We start from the raw sequence: 16,612 nt of genomic DNA on the forward strand, positions 1-16,612 counted from the left end.
GGTGACATACCTTTTTAAGTGGTATGGATTGAGCTGGATTTTCCTTGTGAGATTAGGGACTGGGCAGTATTGTGTACTTCCATTAAAGGAAATCTAGTAGCGTTGCAGGAGACACTTAGTGGAGATAGTGATCGGCTGCACCATGTCAACATCGCATCTGTCTGTCGGTCAGGATCATTGTGCGTTTCATTGGGCCTAAATGCGTCTGTCCTTTGGACTGTAATGCAGCTTGTTTTCCTTGTATTCTATAAGACGGTTGAATTGCTACCGTTTCATTTCAATCACTTCTACCTACAAAAACATGCCAAGCCTCCCCTACATGTACAGCACCTGTCCTCTCCCCTAGCTTTGCTTGCTTCTATGTGCATGCCAGTGTTGCGCACTGTGAGCCATATGTTTCTTTATATATTGATGGCATGGATTGCTTATTAATTTTTTTCTATAGATTTGTTATCATTATTTAGGATGATGTGTTCTGGATCCTGCTGTTGCCCTTTGTACATCATGTACAAAATACATAAAGCTGTAGGTTTTAGTGAATCCCCTCAAGTCATATTTCAGTAAATTTATTATTCTTCAGCATTTACATATACTTCAAGCATAGATGCACCCCAACGCTTCTCTCTGTGGTGCTCCCTATCCTTCCAACCCATGCAGCACCCTTCCTGCTCCTGCCCCCTGCTGGCACTGAGCTGGACTGCAGGACTGGGCAGGCTGGGTGCTTCCCTGCCATGTTCACGGTGAAGAATCTCCAAATATTGTCACAGCATCTGCCGCTGCTCATTCTCTCACATCTAGACAATTAATACATTATTCTTTAATTCTTCTCAATCAATATCATGATTGGTTTCATCTTACATTTTTTCTACGATTTTGCTTTAGAAAGAAGCTTATAATATAACCCCATGCCCTAAAGCACTGTTGTTGTTGGGACACTGTTTGGAGATTCAACCAGCCTTGGTGCTCTGTGATGGTTGCCATTTACTTTTTTACCTTTACGCACAAGTCACACAGGGTCTCTGTGCAAGGTAATGAGGTTTGAGGTGGTTTACTACAGAGTGTAAAGGTGGGCAGAACTACAGTCCTAGCCTTTGCAGGGATCGGCTACCTTCTTTGTCCGACCTCCCTCTTATGTTGGGATTGTGGTCTGTGTCGACACTAACCTGAAACGTATAGCAAACATTATTGAGATGTTATCGACCTCCCCTTCCTCCTCCCCTTCCTGGTGTGTCAGGCTCTCTGTGGCGCTATGTGCGGGCGAGCATGACCCTCTCGGGGTACCTGCCGCCTCTCTGCGACCCCAAAGATGGCAACTTGCTAATGGACGGTGGCTACATCAACAACCTGCCAGGCAAGTAGAGGTGGTACCCCCTCTCACCCTAGAAAACAATCCTCAATGTCCACCAAACTGCTGTCCCCCAGAGGAGAGGAGAGGAGAGGGGAGATGGAGTGAGGGATGGGGATGATTATTATGAGTCATTTTAATCAGGTTTTTTGTAGGCTAAGGTAAGTATGTAAATTTGAGGTTTTCTTAATGCGAATGAATGGAAGTCAAGTTGTAGTGGAGGAGTGTGCTGAGTTTTCCCTGTCGGAATATGGAGCCAGTTCAAACCATCAAATGAGACAAATTATATCCACATTTTTGTGTTTAGTAATGAAACGATTTCTATCAGACCCTGACATTTTCTTTGTATTACAAGATGGGGAGAATTCAGCATTTAAACTTGTGATGAGGCTGGATTCGAATGTAAATGAGGACAAGGTCACACTTAAACACTTTGTTATTCAAGCAATACCACATTGAAAAGGGGAATGTGTTATTAGCCTGTCAAACAGCCCGGTGTCAGAAAGGCGTCAAATAAAAAATGCTTAGAGGGGTTACCAACTGTATCAAATTGGAAGGGAAAAGAAGATTAGCAGTTCTTTACATTAAGACCATAGTGTGATTTTGCTATAATTATGCCATACGACACCAGTCTGCTTTGATATTAAAGTCAGGTTCCCCTCATGTCAAAATGAGCACTTGTCTGTAGAGCTGGGCAATATTTCACCTTGAGCTGAATCATACTGTGGTGATATGATCATATCATGTTATCATTAGGATGTGCAAATGAATGATTTCAAGCAAATTGTCATTTAAAAACAACAAAAGGAGTTATTGAAGTTCTAGTTCATCACGTATGAGGAGTTTGGATTCATGTAATTCATGAGTTTTGCTTGAACCTCAGTAAGATGTGTTCTATGGTTAAGATTGATAACAGAAAAATATCCTTCCTAATATTCTGTTAATAAAACAATATTGCCCAGCCATACAATTTGTGTTCATTAATACAAAAATTACTTTGGTGTGCAAATGATAACTCCCCTTGAGTCGGTCTCTGTGTCTCTATGGTAAAGAACATATTCTGTCTAGAAACAGCAGGGCCATGTTTCACAGTGCTCTGGACTGAGCTGCTGTAATTCTCTCTCTGCTCGTTCTTGAGGTCTGTGAAAAGTGAGGCTTTGCTTTTTGGGTCCAAAGATTGATTTAACTCAAGGCTCTTTAAAAATCAACATTGTTTATTTCTGACTCTTGTTTCTCTGCCTGCTCTCTCAGGAGTTTGCTCAATCAGCTGCATTTTCTAGTTGTTCTTGGCACTATGGATCAGTGCGTTGGGCTTGTGGGACGTCTTCCTGTTTTTCTGTCTTAGAATAGGCTCAACACCACAAAAATGCTCGCTGTCCCAACGCTCGTTTTAACACTAGAAAGTCAGTGAGAAAGGTAATGACCTCCGGCATTGTGCCCATTGGCCAGGGAAGTCTAGATTTTCCACTTTCAAAGTTGCAGTGTTTCCTGTCACTAATTGGCTATAAATCCTCTGCAGTGTATCTGACCACTGAAACATTTTTGTGGTGTAAGTCTGTTCAAACATTGTGCTGCTAAAATGAATGTTTAATGAAATAAATATATATATATATATATATATATATATAATAACACAGGATCCGTTGTTTTACCATCTCTGCTGCTGGATTTTGCCGTGCTGTGTTTGTGCATCTGTGTGTGAATGCTGGTGGTTGCTACACGTTCAACAGCGGACATTGCGAGGAACATGGGTGCCAGAACAGTTATTGCCATCGACGTAGGTAGCCAAGATGAGACCGACCTCTGTAACTATGGAGACAGCCTGTCTGGCTGGTGGTTGCTTTGGAAACGGATCAATCCCTGGGCAGAGAAAGTGAAGGTACAGTTGGCAGCCCAAGGTTCTGGCTACTATTGGTGACTCAGCATCTTATAAATACTGAGTAGTGCATTTTAGCTTTTTTTAAATAAATATGTAGAAGAGGGGATCTGCTCTGTCTGCAGATTGCGAAATACATGTGTTAATTTCTGGTTCTTACACTGTTCCTTCCCCAGGTCCCCGACATGGCAGAGATCCAGTCTCGGCTGGCTTACGTCTCTTGTGTGCGGCAGTTAGAGGTTGTAAAGAAGAGCGCCTACTGCGAGTACATCAGACCGCCCATCGACCGCTTCAAGACCATGGACTTCGGCAAGTTTGACGAGATTTATGTAAGTAACCTTATAAATAATGCCTGTTTTTACCATCCACTTGGACACAAGGATGGTTCAATTACATTTTGGTGGTCAAAGGTCATGGTCACTTTAATCATTAGGCATTTCATGTGGTTCCCACTGCCACATCCTAAACACAATACCCAGCCAATTACCCACATTGAAGACAAGTTAGCCAAAGAGCCAAGGAAGTAGCAGGAAATGTTCTTTAACTCCGTAACTCTCTCTATTTTAGCTGTGAACACTAGCTGTGCCTCTGTTACACCTCTGATTGCACCTCACACAATGATTCACTGCAGCACGTACAAAATACAGTTTTGAAGATGTATGTTCTTCTGAAGTATAGATCATTGCCGCAACTAGCAGCACATTTTAACATGAATGAAATGTTGCCAAATAAACAAAAAATAATTAAGAAACAAAGTTGCTATATTGAAAGTACCTTTTTATTTCTGTTTTAAAATACTTCAGGATGTGGGCTTCCAGCATGGCAAGTTGCTGTTTACTGGTTGGGCCCGAGGCGACATTATCGAGAACATGCTGAAGGACCACCGCTCAGCCGACTACAACGACAGCAAGAGAACTGACGTGAGAGCACACACACACACACACACAATTTCCATTTTTTAAAAAAAAGTTTACTAATATTGAATTATAAATATGGTTGATGTATTACTACATACACATATAATGATGTTTTTTTTTGGTCCTTAGTCCTGCACGTGTCCAGCAGCTGACTTCACTGACCTTGCAGAGATTGTATCCAGGATAGAGCCGGTTCAAAGCTACGTGGCTACAGAAGGTACGACAACTTGCCAGTTTCTTCATTAACATTATCTAATAATATTTCCTGTTAAGAATGGTTTAAAATATTTAAACACAGCTTGCACACAAAAAAGGTTTATGCTGCAGTCTCCTATAAAGGAACGATTAACCTTCAAGATCAGGTTCAATATAATCCTTGTAATGAATCAGGGCTCATCGCTTTTTCCGGTCAGTTTGATTGAAATACAGCAGGAGATGGCCCTGATATTTTATGCGTACAATCTAAACCAGCGGGTCAGTCACACAATAAATTCTCTCTGCAATATCTCCTCTAAATCTTTCCATTCAGCGGAGGAGTCAGACTGTCTGACAGAGTACGAGGAAGACGGCATGGACACAGTACGAGAGGAAGAGGGGGAGGAGGAGGAGGAGGAGGAAGAGGAAGAGGCAGAGGACCCAGACGATATCTCCCCTGGAGAGTGGGGCCAGAATGGAGTCTTTCAGACTGTAAGCACACACATAAACACAAACATGATGTGACCGATCCAAATAACTAGTCTTTTCTTTCATGGCATTTGAAAATTCTGGACCCATACCAATATTTAAAAGAACAATTTGGCCAAAACTGACTACTGTTTATTTTCTTGTTGTTGATTTGATTGGGAGTGAAAATTAAAATAATGTCACCTGAAAAAATAAAAATTCGTGCCCGGAATATTTTTTACTGAAAAATAGAAGTAATTTGAAAAATTCTGCTTTTTATTTTTATTTTGTCAGTTCATGTCATCCATTAGACAGTAGTTCATACTTTTTCTTAAAAATAAATTCTAGATTAATCGATAGTTTGGTCAATAAAATGTCAAAAATAATGTGTAAAGTGTGTGTACGTTTAAAAGAAGAAAAAAAAAACTCTCTTCTGCTCTCTAGGATGAGGAAAAAACTGTGAGACAACGCAGGAAACTGGCCAGTGATTCCAACACCTCTGAAGTCTCTGACTGCTGACAAAGGAGTATGGAGGAGAGGAGGGAGTTTATACAAGAACAAGGGACAAATTACTGGTCCATAAACTGTAAAAGATAGAGACTTGGACCCCACGCTCAGCTCCTACAACTTCTGCAGGAAAACGCTGTTCATGCTCGAAATCCTTGAACATTCTTTGCATCGAGTGGCTTTCTGTTCACATTTTAACCCCACCGTCAAAATCTAATACGAACAGTCTTTTTATGCTCTTCCCTGCCCAGCAATTTCTCTCATCACTTTGCATCAAACTTACCGGTGCCAGAATCCCTGCCTGCCAAACCGGGACACAAACAAAACACAACAGGGACACCTAAAACTCCTAAATCACACTCATGTTTTTTTGTTTCAAATGGCCAGAAGGACCCTGTCTGTGTCCCTGAGTCTTTACGTGTGTCTCTACTGTTGGTACATTTTCAATTGCACTCAATTATTGAGGATTTAACGCATTACATAGTCCTACGATTTCTTGTGTGCACTGGATGAGTGCCTGAATGTTAGAATGACTGTTTTTGTGATTTCTTGAAGGAGTAGCAGGACACTGAAAAAATAAGTAGGGAATACATGCAATAGAGCTGTAGTTAGTAAGAGTTATGCAGGTTTATTGTTACATGTAGAGAGCCAGGAAGGGCAGGCTGGAGGAGGAACAGATCATTATGTAAACACCAAAGCCGACTTTATATTGAATGAACAGAACAGAACCAGTGATAAATCTACTCACAGTGACTGGAGAAAGAGCGATATTTTCCCCGACACTACACAACAAACCAGTAGCGTGACCGCCTGTTTCCACAAGGTCACACACAAAGCACTCAAGGTTCCTGTGTATAGCGACAATAAGGAGTGTATGACAGCGAATCTGAGATTGCACAGTAATGAAAATCTTTCAACAATCTAGTCAACAAATTATTGTCGGATTGTACACAGAAACCCTTAGTACGTCTTAACTTCAAATGTGCAAAAATGCAACTAATTTAGCTATTAACACAATTAACATGGACCTTTTATAGATTGTAACAAGATTATATTATAATATACACAATGTTGATATTCATATATGTATATGAGGTGGACATTTGTAAATTAGAGCTTTGCTGCAAGACAAGAGAACCTACACATAAACAAGTGTTTCTTCTCTTAAAATGCATTATGTTTTTATTTATACTTGTTAACTACTGGCTTTTTAAAATCTTTTTTTTTTCTGGTGGGGCTGGAGGGGGGTGTATTGTTTTAAATAACTTGGCTTTCGCTGTTTTGCACTGAAAATTTAAAGTATTCCTTGCTCAGAAGATGTTTGGTTTAATAATTGCCAACCTTAATATGCCAAGAAAATCTAAAGAATAAAAACAGATAATAATTTAATATGCATATTGGAAAATAAAAATAATATGCAGTATGTGGCGTTTGTGGTTTTTTTCCTTCTCTTTCTTATACCTTTTTTATGCATGTTTTGTCACAAAGCTGACACAGCTAGACACTTGCTTACATCCTTTTAAATATGTTGGATAATGAGCCGATCAGATTATCTTAAACTGATTTTCAAACACAAAGTTCCCACCAACGGTTTGTACTCAACACCAAAATCAACATTCGAAGCATGCCAATCTTTTCCACTTACAGAAACTCTATGTGAAAAACTGAAGGTATGGTAGACATCTTACTGTGAAACCACAAATTCAAAGTTCACATGCTGTTAATGTTTTAAAAACGATTAGATTGACATCAGCGTCAAGGACAAAAAGAAACCAAGTTTGTAATAAGGAGATCTTCTGTTGTCTTGGTGTATGGTGATATTGGTTCCTAGTAAGGCAAGTTTATTTATATAGCACTTTTCAACACAAGGCAATTCAAAGTGCTTTACAAAAAATGAAAGACATTAAGAAAAGGGCATTTAAAATCAGTCATTAAAAAGAAAAGCTAATAAAAGAAACATTAAAAGAAAAAATACATGGATAAAAGTTACAGTGCAGTCTAAGATATGAATAGTTCAATTAAAAGCAGCGACAAAAAGAAAAGTCTTCAGCCTGGATTTAAAAGTAGTCAGAGTTGCAGCGGACCTGCAGGTTTCTGGGAGTTTGTTCCAGATATTTGGAGCATAATAACTGAACGCTGCTTTTCCATGTTTAGTTCTGACTCTGGGGACAGAAAGATGACCAGTCCCTGAAGACCTGAGAGATCTGGATGGTTCATAATTTAGCAGGAGGTCAGAAATGTATTTTGGGCCTAAACCATTCAGTGCTTTATAAACCAGCAGCAGTATTTTGAAATCTATTCTTTGACACACAGGAAGCCAGTGTAAAGACTTCAGAACAGGAGTGATGTGATCCACTTTCTTAGTGTTAGTGAGGACTCGAGCAGCGGCGTTCTGAATTAGCTGCAGCTTCCTAATAGATTTTTTAGTGAGACCTGTGAAGACACCATTGCAGTAGTCCAGTCTACTGAAGATAAAAGCATGGACAAGTTTTTCCAAATCCTGCTGTGACATTAGTCTTTTAATCCTAGATATATTCTTTAGGTGATAGTAGGCTGATTTAGTAACTGTTTTAATGTGACTGTTGAAACTCAGGTCAGAGTCCATGACTACACCTAGATTTCTGGCTTTATCTGTTGTTTTGAACATTGCAGACTGAAGCTCAGCGCTAACTTTTATACGTTCTGCCTTGGCTCCAAAAACCATTACCTCAGTTTTATCTTTGTTTAATTGGAGAAAGTTCTGACACATCCAGTCATTGATTTGTTCAATGCACTTACTCAGTGTTTGAATTGGAGCATAGTCTCCTGGTGAAATTGTTACGTAAATTTGTGTGTCATCTGCATAGCTTGGGTAACTTATTTTGTTGTTTTTCATTATCTGAGCCAGTGGTAGCATGTAGATGTTAAAGAGAAGAGGCCCCAAGATGGAGCCTTGAGGTACCCCACATGTCATATTTGTCAACTCAGATGTGTATTTACCTATAGAAACAAAGTTGTTTCTGTCCTTTAAGTAGGATTCAAACCAATTTAGAACTGTTTCCGAAAGTCCCACCCAGTTTTCCAGTCGGTCTAGTAATATGCTGTGGTCAACAGTGTCAAACGCAGCACTGAGATCTAATAATACTAACACTGAAGTTCTGCCACTGTCTGTGTTTAAGTGGATGTCATTGAAGACCTTTACAAGAGCAGTCTCAGTGCTGTGGTTTGGACGAAAGCCTGACTGGAACACATCGAAACAGTTATTTAAATGCAAGAAATTACTCAACTGTTGAAAAACAACTTTTTCAATGATTTTACCAAGAAATGGCAGGTTTGATATGGGCCTGTAATTGTTCATTACTGAAGCATCTAGATTATTCTTTTTTAAGAGCGGTTTAATGACTGCAGTTTTCAGGGCCTGTGGAAAAATACCTGAGTGAAGAGATTTGTTTACTATATGAAGTAGATCTGAGGCCATGCAAGGCAAAACATCTTTAAAAAACCCTGTTGGAATAATATCAAGGTAGCAGGAGGAGGATTTCAGAAGTTGAATAATGTCCTCTAGGTTTTTATAGTGGGTTTTTAAACAATGAGCTAACTAATTATTACTTTCATAATGGTTTAATGTGCTGACTATTTTCTACATTAATAGATGAAGGTCTGGTTTGTTCAAAGTCTCAAAATAGTAGGACATGCTGGCATAATTACCCAGAGTCCGAAGTGACACCTTTACAATGTTAAAGCTGTTAGATAAATGTAGTGACGTAAAAACTAAAGTATTCAAGATAGTGTAGTGGAAAAGAGATAATGTTTTTTTTTTAATAAATGTTACTAAAACAAAATCTCTTATTTTGGACTGACAGTAATGATTCAAGAAATAGTAAATAAATACATACATCAATCTGTGTGCATTTGTTGTGGATGGAACACAACAAATGGTGCTCTGACCTGTGATGCCTCCTCCAAACATTATAACCAGACTGTATCATTCAAACTATAAGTAACAGTTCTAGCTACTTGACTTTAGACAAAGAATTCAAAAGACAAAATCAACACAATTTATTGAAAGACCAATCTTTATTTTACGGTGCCTCTCCTTTTGTTTGTATTATTAAACCCTTTCAACTAAAAAACTGAGCAACTCAACAGTTAACTTTATATTTCTTATTGTCCAAAGCATCTATTACACTATTTTTTCCCCTCTCATATTCACAGGATGGATGATTAGAGACTTTGGGGGAAACCTCAGCTTTATGAACGTCTTGTCTGTTGGTTTGGCTGGAGAGGGCTGAGGGAGGAGGACCAGGCCTGAGGGAGGAGGACCAGACCTGAGGGAGGAGGACCAGACCTGAGGGAGGAGGACCTGCACCAGCTGCACCTACAGAACTTAGCCCATGCTGGGCATAGCTGTTACCACCTGCACAGGCCTAGCCTGTCACTTTATTTGACAAAATGTGTTTACTTAATCAATTAACAGATTAACATTAGTGTAATTTATGTATATTATTTCGTTTTTATTAAAAAAAAAAAAAATGTTGATGGTTCATGCTTGATAACTTTTAGTTCACATTTCAATAAATTATATTTGCACTCCTTTTGTCCGTTATTCTTACTGAAAATGTTAGATTACACATTCACATCTGACTGAAGATTGGCACCATTTATTTATGACGTTGCAAACTCGGCGGTACAAGGCACAAGTATTGTGAAGCTCATAAAGTGAGGCAAATGCATTTGATCAGCTGACTTTCTTTTTTTGCCAAACTTTATTGGCCTGACAATAATCACACTGTCTCTGAGGTGCAACGTAAAACACAAAACAACACACAAATGAAGTTCCTGTTAGACTGCAAAACTATTCAGTGTGCAGGTCTTTGTGTTACAATATAAGTGTCTCTTAGTGAATGTCCTGTACTGCTCTTATATCTCATAACATCAGCTTCTCCTTTCCCTCTTGGATGTTCTTCTGGACCCTCAGAGAAAGAGAAAATGGTGAAGCAGTCCTGTCTCTCAGGCGTGTCCTTTCCTAACAGAAATATCAAAAAACATATTATTGCATGGTCATGCCATATTATTGCAGAGCAAGTGTGTTATTTAAGTGTGTTTGTTTGTTCAGGGGCTATACTGATTTGTTTTATTTGAATGTGTTTTTTTAAATCCAACAGTGGATTTATAAAGATAATCAGATTATGAATAAACCGTTCTAAATTAATCAACATTGAAATAAATGTATTTTTAAAATAATATTTAACTGTTATCAAAACTTAGTGCAACTGTAGAAGCTTGCTATGTTCGGTTGTCTCACTGAAAGAATACATTTTAACATGTTTTTTTACAGTCAATATGCAGAGACAAAGGGTCGCAGTTCTCACTATGTTCAATCATATTTGCCTTAAATACATTGAAATGTGAAAGTTGAACAAAAAAGTGATGTTGTTTGGTAAAATGTAAATGTAACCTTTTTCTAAGAAAGTACACTCAACATCACTGATGTGTAGGTGATCTAGTATTTAGTCATGTTTAATGGCATGTATATCAGTGTATTAGAGTCATTACTTTATGCATTCTTTGTAAAGTATGAAAAAGGTGTACCTTGGAATCCGTGCTGAAGTTCTCTGCTGTTAGGAGTCCAGATCTGTCTGGATCACCTTGAGGACACTTTGAACAAACAGATGTAAAGTTACATGCGAGGCTTACAGACTTCTTTACATGCAAACAACTTTTTATCTTCTTTTAAAAACAGGTCATAATCTTATTGTTATACTTAAGAAATTGCTGGATATCACAGTCCTTATACTGTATCAGTTTGATTGAGTATTATTGTGTAGGTCCTTTTTATGTTACTGTTACTTTGGATGAGGTTTTCATGAGTCAGTCAAATTAATTTGTTTTCATATGCCATATTCATATGTATCACACACGTAAGGGTAAGACACAAACCTATTTAACAAATGCAATGCAATGGATAAGCTTCATTTTGACTAAAGTCACAGATAACGTCATACTGTATCTAATATTTAAACAAATCATTTCCTTGTTGCAATAAATAACTCCAGTTCAACAAACCATATTACAATATCTAAGGGAGCGTTATTATCTTGAAATGTGACGTTCATATTTTAAAGATACACACATTTCATTGTGAGGTTGATTTAATATAAACGTTAGCTAGTCTATTTTATGCTATAGTAGAGCATAGCGAATTTAAATGAACCTTAACAATGCATACAGTAACCTAACTAGCAAACTAACTATCTAACGTACAAGGATGACCTTATTTTAGCAACCTCGCACAGAAGCCTTTTGGTATACAGTAGCATCCCACTTAATGTTTTACACTCTTGGATGCTACGCATAGCATCGTTAGCACAGATGGAGCTACGATTGCTCAAATGCTAACCCAACTCTAAACATTCATTAACGTTAGCTTAATAAAGACACCAGTAACATAACATAAAGTACGCAGGGTTGACTTACCGAAGAAACTGCATTCATGGACGGTCTGTTTCAACCGCAGATAAATCCTATATTTGCAGGACGAATAGTCCACCAGGAACAACACAACAAACACGACCGAGTTCAAGTAGTGTTCTCCTCATGAGCTGAGCCGCTGTAGCATCACGGAGCCAATGGATCTAACGGAGCTAGCAGAGAGGAGCTAGGAGCAGCAGTCCCGTTGTCATGAAGGGGGAATCTAACTATATACAGAATATGTTTTTGTGGATCCAGGCTAGAAACATGTTCATTTTCTGATGTTAACATTTTAACTTAGGGTCTACGGGAATTGCTCCCATCTGCATCCATCGCCTACAGTTTGCAGCATTGGGCTTCACCGCACTGTCCCGGGGTTTGCCGCTTGGCTCTGATAGGCCAGAAGTCGGTTTGATTGCATTCGGACCATGATTCGGACTCGATTCCTTATCCTGTCTGAGTGCAGTGATGATGCTGCATCGCAATTTTTGACGTCGAATTGTATACACCGAATTTTTTGACATCGAATTTTAAACACCGAAATATTTGACGTCGAATTTTCACTTGAATTTTTGGGATCTGAATTTGAACATTCAAAAATGTTTAACTTACATTTTTACATTTTTATTTCACATAGGTAAATTCGGAGCAAAAAAATTCAGATACATGATTTTCAAAGTAATTATTTTCGGTGTCTGATAAAATTCAAATACTTCTGTCTCTTGTTTGCTTCCATAAGAGACGCAGACAGACGTGAATTCTCTCCGACGGCGAGCACGAAGCGGTGGATGCGGCGGACGTGGCTCGAATCACGCGATTGAGGCGATTGAACCGTGCCGCGTCAAACGCGAGAGTTCAATTTTTTTCAACTCGAGCGTCAAATTCATATGACGTGTTCTCGCGGAAGCCTATCAGCGGTGAGGATCTCAGCCTGCCGTCACTGACGTTCAACCAGAAAACATCAGCCGTTAGCTGTTAGCAGTTAGCACTCAGAGCTCACAGCTCCTCATATCTGTTCAGAAACTGGAAACAAAAGTTAAACAAGTACAAACCACAGCGCATTATTTTGACCCACAGTGTCCCACACCCACACCTTCAGTCTCATGCTTTGACAGTTATGAAAACAGATGAGCGGCATTTCGCCGACAACTGCACCGAGCACTTTATGCAGGTGCCAAACAGTGGGACCAGAGACGTGCACACATAGACTCTAGGTCAGGGGTGCCCAACCAGTCGATCGCGATCGCGGGGAGATTCCCAGTCGATCGCGAGATGTGTCTAAAAATAGAACAACAACATTCTGTTGTATGTTAATGTCCTGAAACATAATCTACCTGTCCAGAATAATGTACTTGAACGCATCAAAGCTTTGTGATTGGCCGGCGTGACCCCATGTGTCGGGGCGTGGCTGGTGGGCATTGGGCAGTATTTCGCTGACGTTGTCCGTGTCAACAGGAGTGACAGTCCGCACACACACAAGACCGCAATTATGGCAGAAGCAAAAAAGCCCAACATAGGCCTATATAATTTTCACTCCGAGTGGGAGGATGATTATTTTTGTATCTATTCCAATTCAAAGTCCATCTGTCTTATCTGCAATGCGAGCGTGGCTTTACCGAAGAAGGGTAATTTAGGAGCGGCATTTCAAAACAGTGCACAAACGCTACGAGACGGAATTTCCTCCTAATTCTGCCCTACGCTCCAAAAGGGGAGGGGCCTGAAAGGACAGCTAAATGCACAGCAGTCCATTTTCACCAGGCCCAACAACAAGAGCAAGGCTGCTACCATAGCATCTTATCGTGTCAGTCACGTTCTTGCGAAACACATGAAGTCTTTCAAAGACGGCGAAGTTGTGAAAGAAGCTTTCCTGGAGGCTGCTGACGCGCTTTTGGGGGACAGTAAAAATAACAGTAGCATTTCAACAGGTTTTTGATATAATAGAAACTCAAGTTAGATACCGTTATTAATCAGCTGTAAGTTTTAGTTTGTTTGAACTTATTCATTATAATTATTGTACACAATGGTATAAGAATGCAAACATTAAGATCTGTTCTGTTTAAATTGATTATAGTCTATTATCAATTCAGGTTAAGAAACTAGTGTTGCTAGGCATTTATTTTTATACTCTACTAAAATGCAACAAAAAAAGGGTTTGATTCTATTAATTGTGTCTTTTTTAATTGCACTTTGGCAGCAGATTCCTGTGCAGCTTCAGATCTGAGTTGTCTTATTAGTAAGCCTAATTTATACTTTTGTAGCAACACTATTTTTATATAATGGCACAGAAAGGGTTCAGTCTTTTCTTTTTTCCCTGTGTCATATGTGGCAGCACTGTTCAATGTTTCTTGAAAACATTACCCACTGTAGTGTGACGTGTTAATAAACTCCAACTCTGTATCAACAACAATTGTGTAACTTCAGTTAAATACTTATATGTGTGTAGATTAGAAAGAGGTAAGATAAAGGATCTGCAGTATTTTATGAAGTATTAATCGTACAAAGGTCAGTTTTATACAAGTAGAAGTGTGTATTTACCTGGTAGTAGGCTGTCAGTAATGGCTACGTCTCTCTATTTGGACTGGTAGATCTCGGCAGACTGGCAACTTTAAAAGTAGCTCTCGGTTCAAAAAAGGTTGGGCACCCCTGCTCTAGGTAATGCTTGAGCACCTGCCCGTTTTGCCCTCTTGACAGCAATGTGCCCTTTTGAAAGTTCTTTTTTTAGTTTTTTTTTTTTGTATGTGGCTCATGGTAACATCGATCAATTCTGGATTAAAAGCTTCTAATATATACAACAATGCCCCAAATGCGCGTTGTAATTTTGTCAGACATCCCCACACGTGCCCCGCGGCACTCCCATACATGCTCTGGCTGCAGCCCCTCCCTTCCCTGCTCTCAACGTGAACGTGCAGTGCGCAGAGCTGACAGTCAGACAGGCCACGGCGGGTGTGTGGTGCAGCAGCACGCAGCAACACGATTAAAAGTGCCCTAGTGACGACCAAGTAAGTAACCACCAGGTAACAAATACAACGAGTGTATTGTTTAATCCCCTAAATCAGATGCCAAACTAAACTATACAGGGTTCGTAATCGTACGGTCATTGAAAACCTGGAAAAGTCATGGAAATTCAAAATGCAAGTTCCAGGCCCTGGAAAAGTTATGGAAAACAATATTGTTCCCAACGTTTTGGAAAAGTCATGGAAATGTAACAAGTTGCGTCAAATATAATTTACATTTTATCTAATCGCCGAAATAATCTGCGGTCGCGAGCTGCCATCATGACGCGCATGGTGTTCTTTTTTAATATATGAAGCGCGAGCTGTGTGCTCGAGTCTTCCTGCCTGTCGGCTGAACTCTGCTGCTCCGGGATGAGGGTCAGCTACATTATCTACGGTGTGTTCGTTAACTGTGCGGAGTCACTGTGGCACAGACTGAGCCGCTGGTGAACAGCTGTTAGAACGGGCCGTTCAGGTGTTCAGAGCAGAGCGGCAGAGCGTGATGTGAACTGGAACGTTTTTCTGTCGCAATATCATTGTCACTATCTGCTAACGTTAGCTTTAGCCTTCGTTTTCTAATAGTTTTTTTCATAGGCTATAAACAGAGGTGGTATAAGTATAGAGATTGTAGGCTACTAGAGTAAAAGTAGAAGTATACTCAGATATTATACTTTAGTAGAAGTACTCAGATCTTGTACTTAATAAAAGTAGAAGTACTCAGATATTGTACTTGAGTAAAAGTAGACGTACCAGAGTGTAGGAATACTCTGTTACAGTAAAAATCCTGCATTCAAAATGTTCCTCAAGTGAAAGTAGAAAAGTATTATAAAAATACTAAGAGGCATGAAAATACATTTTCAAAATGCTCAACAGTGCTGCCAAAATTATAAACTGACTGCTACACAATTAAAATAAATGCTTTTATATATTTCTATTAGATGTAACTCTTTGGCGTTTCTGTTATTATTACCTGCTGCTTTAGTTGTTCTGACTGCTAAAATCCTCTGTTATTCCTAATTTTAAAGCCGATATTCCGTGGGGTCGGGGGGTCGGATTGTCACCTTTTTCATACCTGATGAGTTTGCATCCCTGACTACAGTTGCTTTAGCGTGTAGAAGCTAGTAAGCCTACTATTTGATTTGTTTTAGATAGGCATCTGCATCAGACAGCATATGGTTATTGAAATAAATATATATGCAATTACGACATACAAGATGTGCCTTTAATAAATCTCACACTGCTAAGGCAGCCGGCGGTTCCACCAGGGGCGTCAATCCCGGGGGGGGGGATTTCGTCCCCCCCTTAGCTTCAGATTGGACCCCCCTAAGTCATTTAGAATAATACAAATAAATGTTAAAATAATTAATTTTTTGATAATAAATCCGTAAAATCAGGCAAAAATAAGAATTAAATAACATAACCCTAACCTAACCCTAACACCGAAATAAAGTAACCAAAAACCGAAAAGAAACTAACAAAATCCGCCATTATCCGGCAAATTTTTGCGCACAATTTCGGCGCGACCGCCACGACGACTCAGAAGGTGCCCTTTTTTTTCTCTTGAGCACCTGCCCCTATAAATGTCTGTGCACGCCACTGAGTGGGACATTGTACAAAAAGTCAGCACACTCACCACAGATAGTGTGCGCAACATGATTGCAGCGTCCAGGCAGCTCCCGTTCGATGATATGCCTTGAGCTGCACATAGCTCCAACGATCCATCACAGTGTCTCTCCACACACACACACACACACACACACACACACACACACACACACACACACACACACACACACACACACACACACACACACACACACACACACACACACTTTGTATTATTGTATTGTATGAGAGAGGT

At 39.5% G+C, this 16,612-nt stretch overlaps 1 protein-coding gene across 5 annotated transcripts in view; it reads left to right on the top strand.

The window, feature by feature from the left end:
• The window catches only part of pnpla6 (patatin-like phospholipase domain containing 6), a 38,168-nt gene extending 31,437 nt beyond the window's left edge, over positions 1-6,731 (top strand). For 4 of the 5 annotated variants that reach the window (XM_034239380.1, XM_034239382.1, XM_034239381.1 and 1 more), the window contains 7 exons: positions 1,235-1,351; positions 3,076-3,224; positions 3,398-3,550; positions 4,025-4,141; positions 4,268-4,355; positions 4,668-4,825; positions 5,246-6,731. In XM_034239380.1, coding sequence (XP_034095271.1) covers positions 1,235-1,351; positions 3,076-3,224; positions 3,398-3,550; positions 4,025-4,141; positions 4,268-4,355; positions 4,668-4,825; positions 5,246-5,320 — 857 coding nt within the window. In that variant the 3' untranslated portion in view covers positions 5,321-6,731. The remainder of the gene's footprint in view (positions 1-1,234; positions 1,352-3,075; positions 3,225-3,397; positions 3,551-4,024; positions 4,142-4,267; positions 4,356-4,667; positions 4,826-5,245) is intronic. The other variant, XM_034239383.1, reaches the window with a different exon arrangement.
• Positions 6,732-16,612: the final 9,881 nt, after the last annotated feature.

This window comes from Gymnodraco acuticeps, unplaced genomic scaffold (assembly GCF_902827175.1).
Source record: "Gymnodraco acuticeps unplaced genomic scaffold, fGymAcu1.1, whole genome shotgun sequence".
Lineage (NCBI taxonomy): Eukaryota > Metazoa > Chordata > Actinopteri > Perciformes > Bathydraconidae > Gymnodraco > Gymnodraco acuticeps.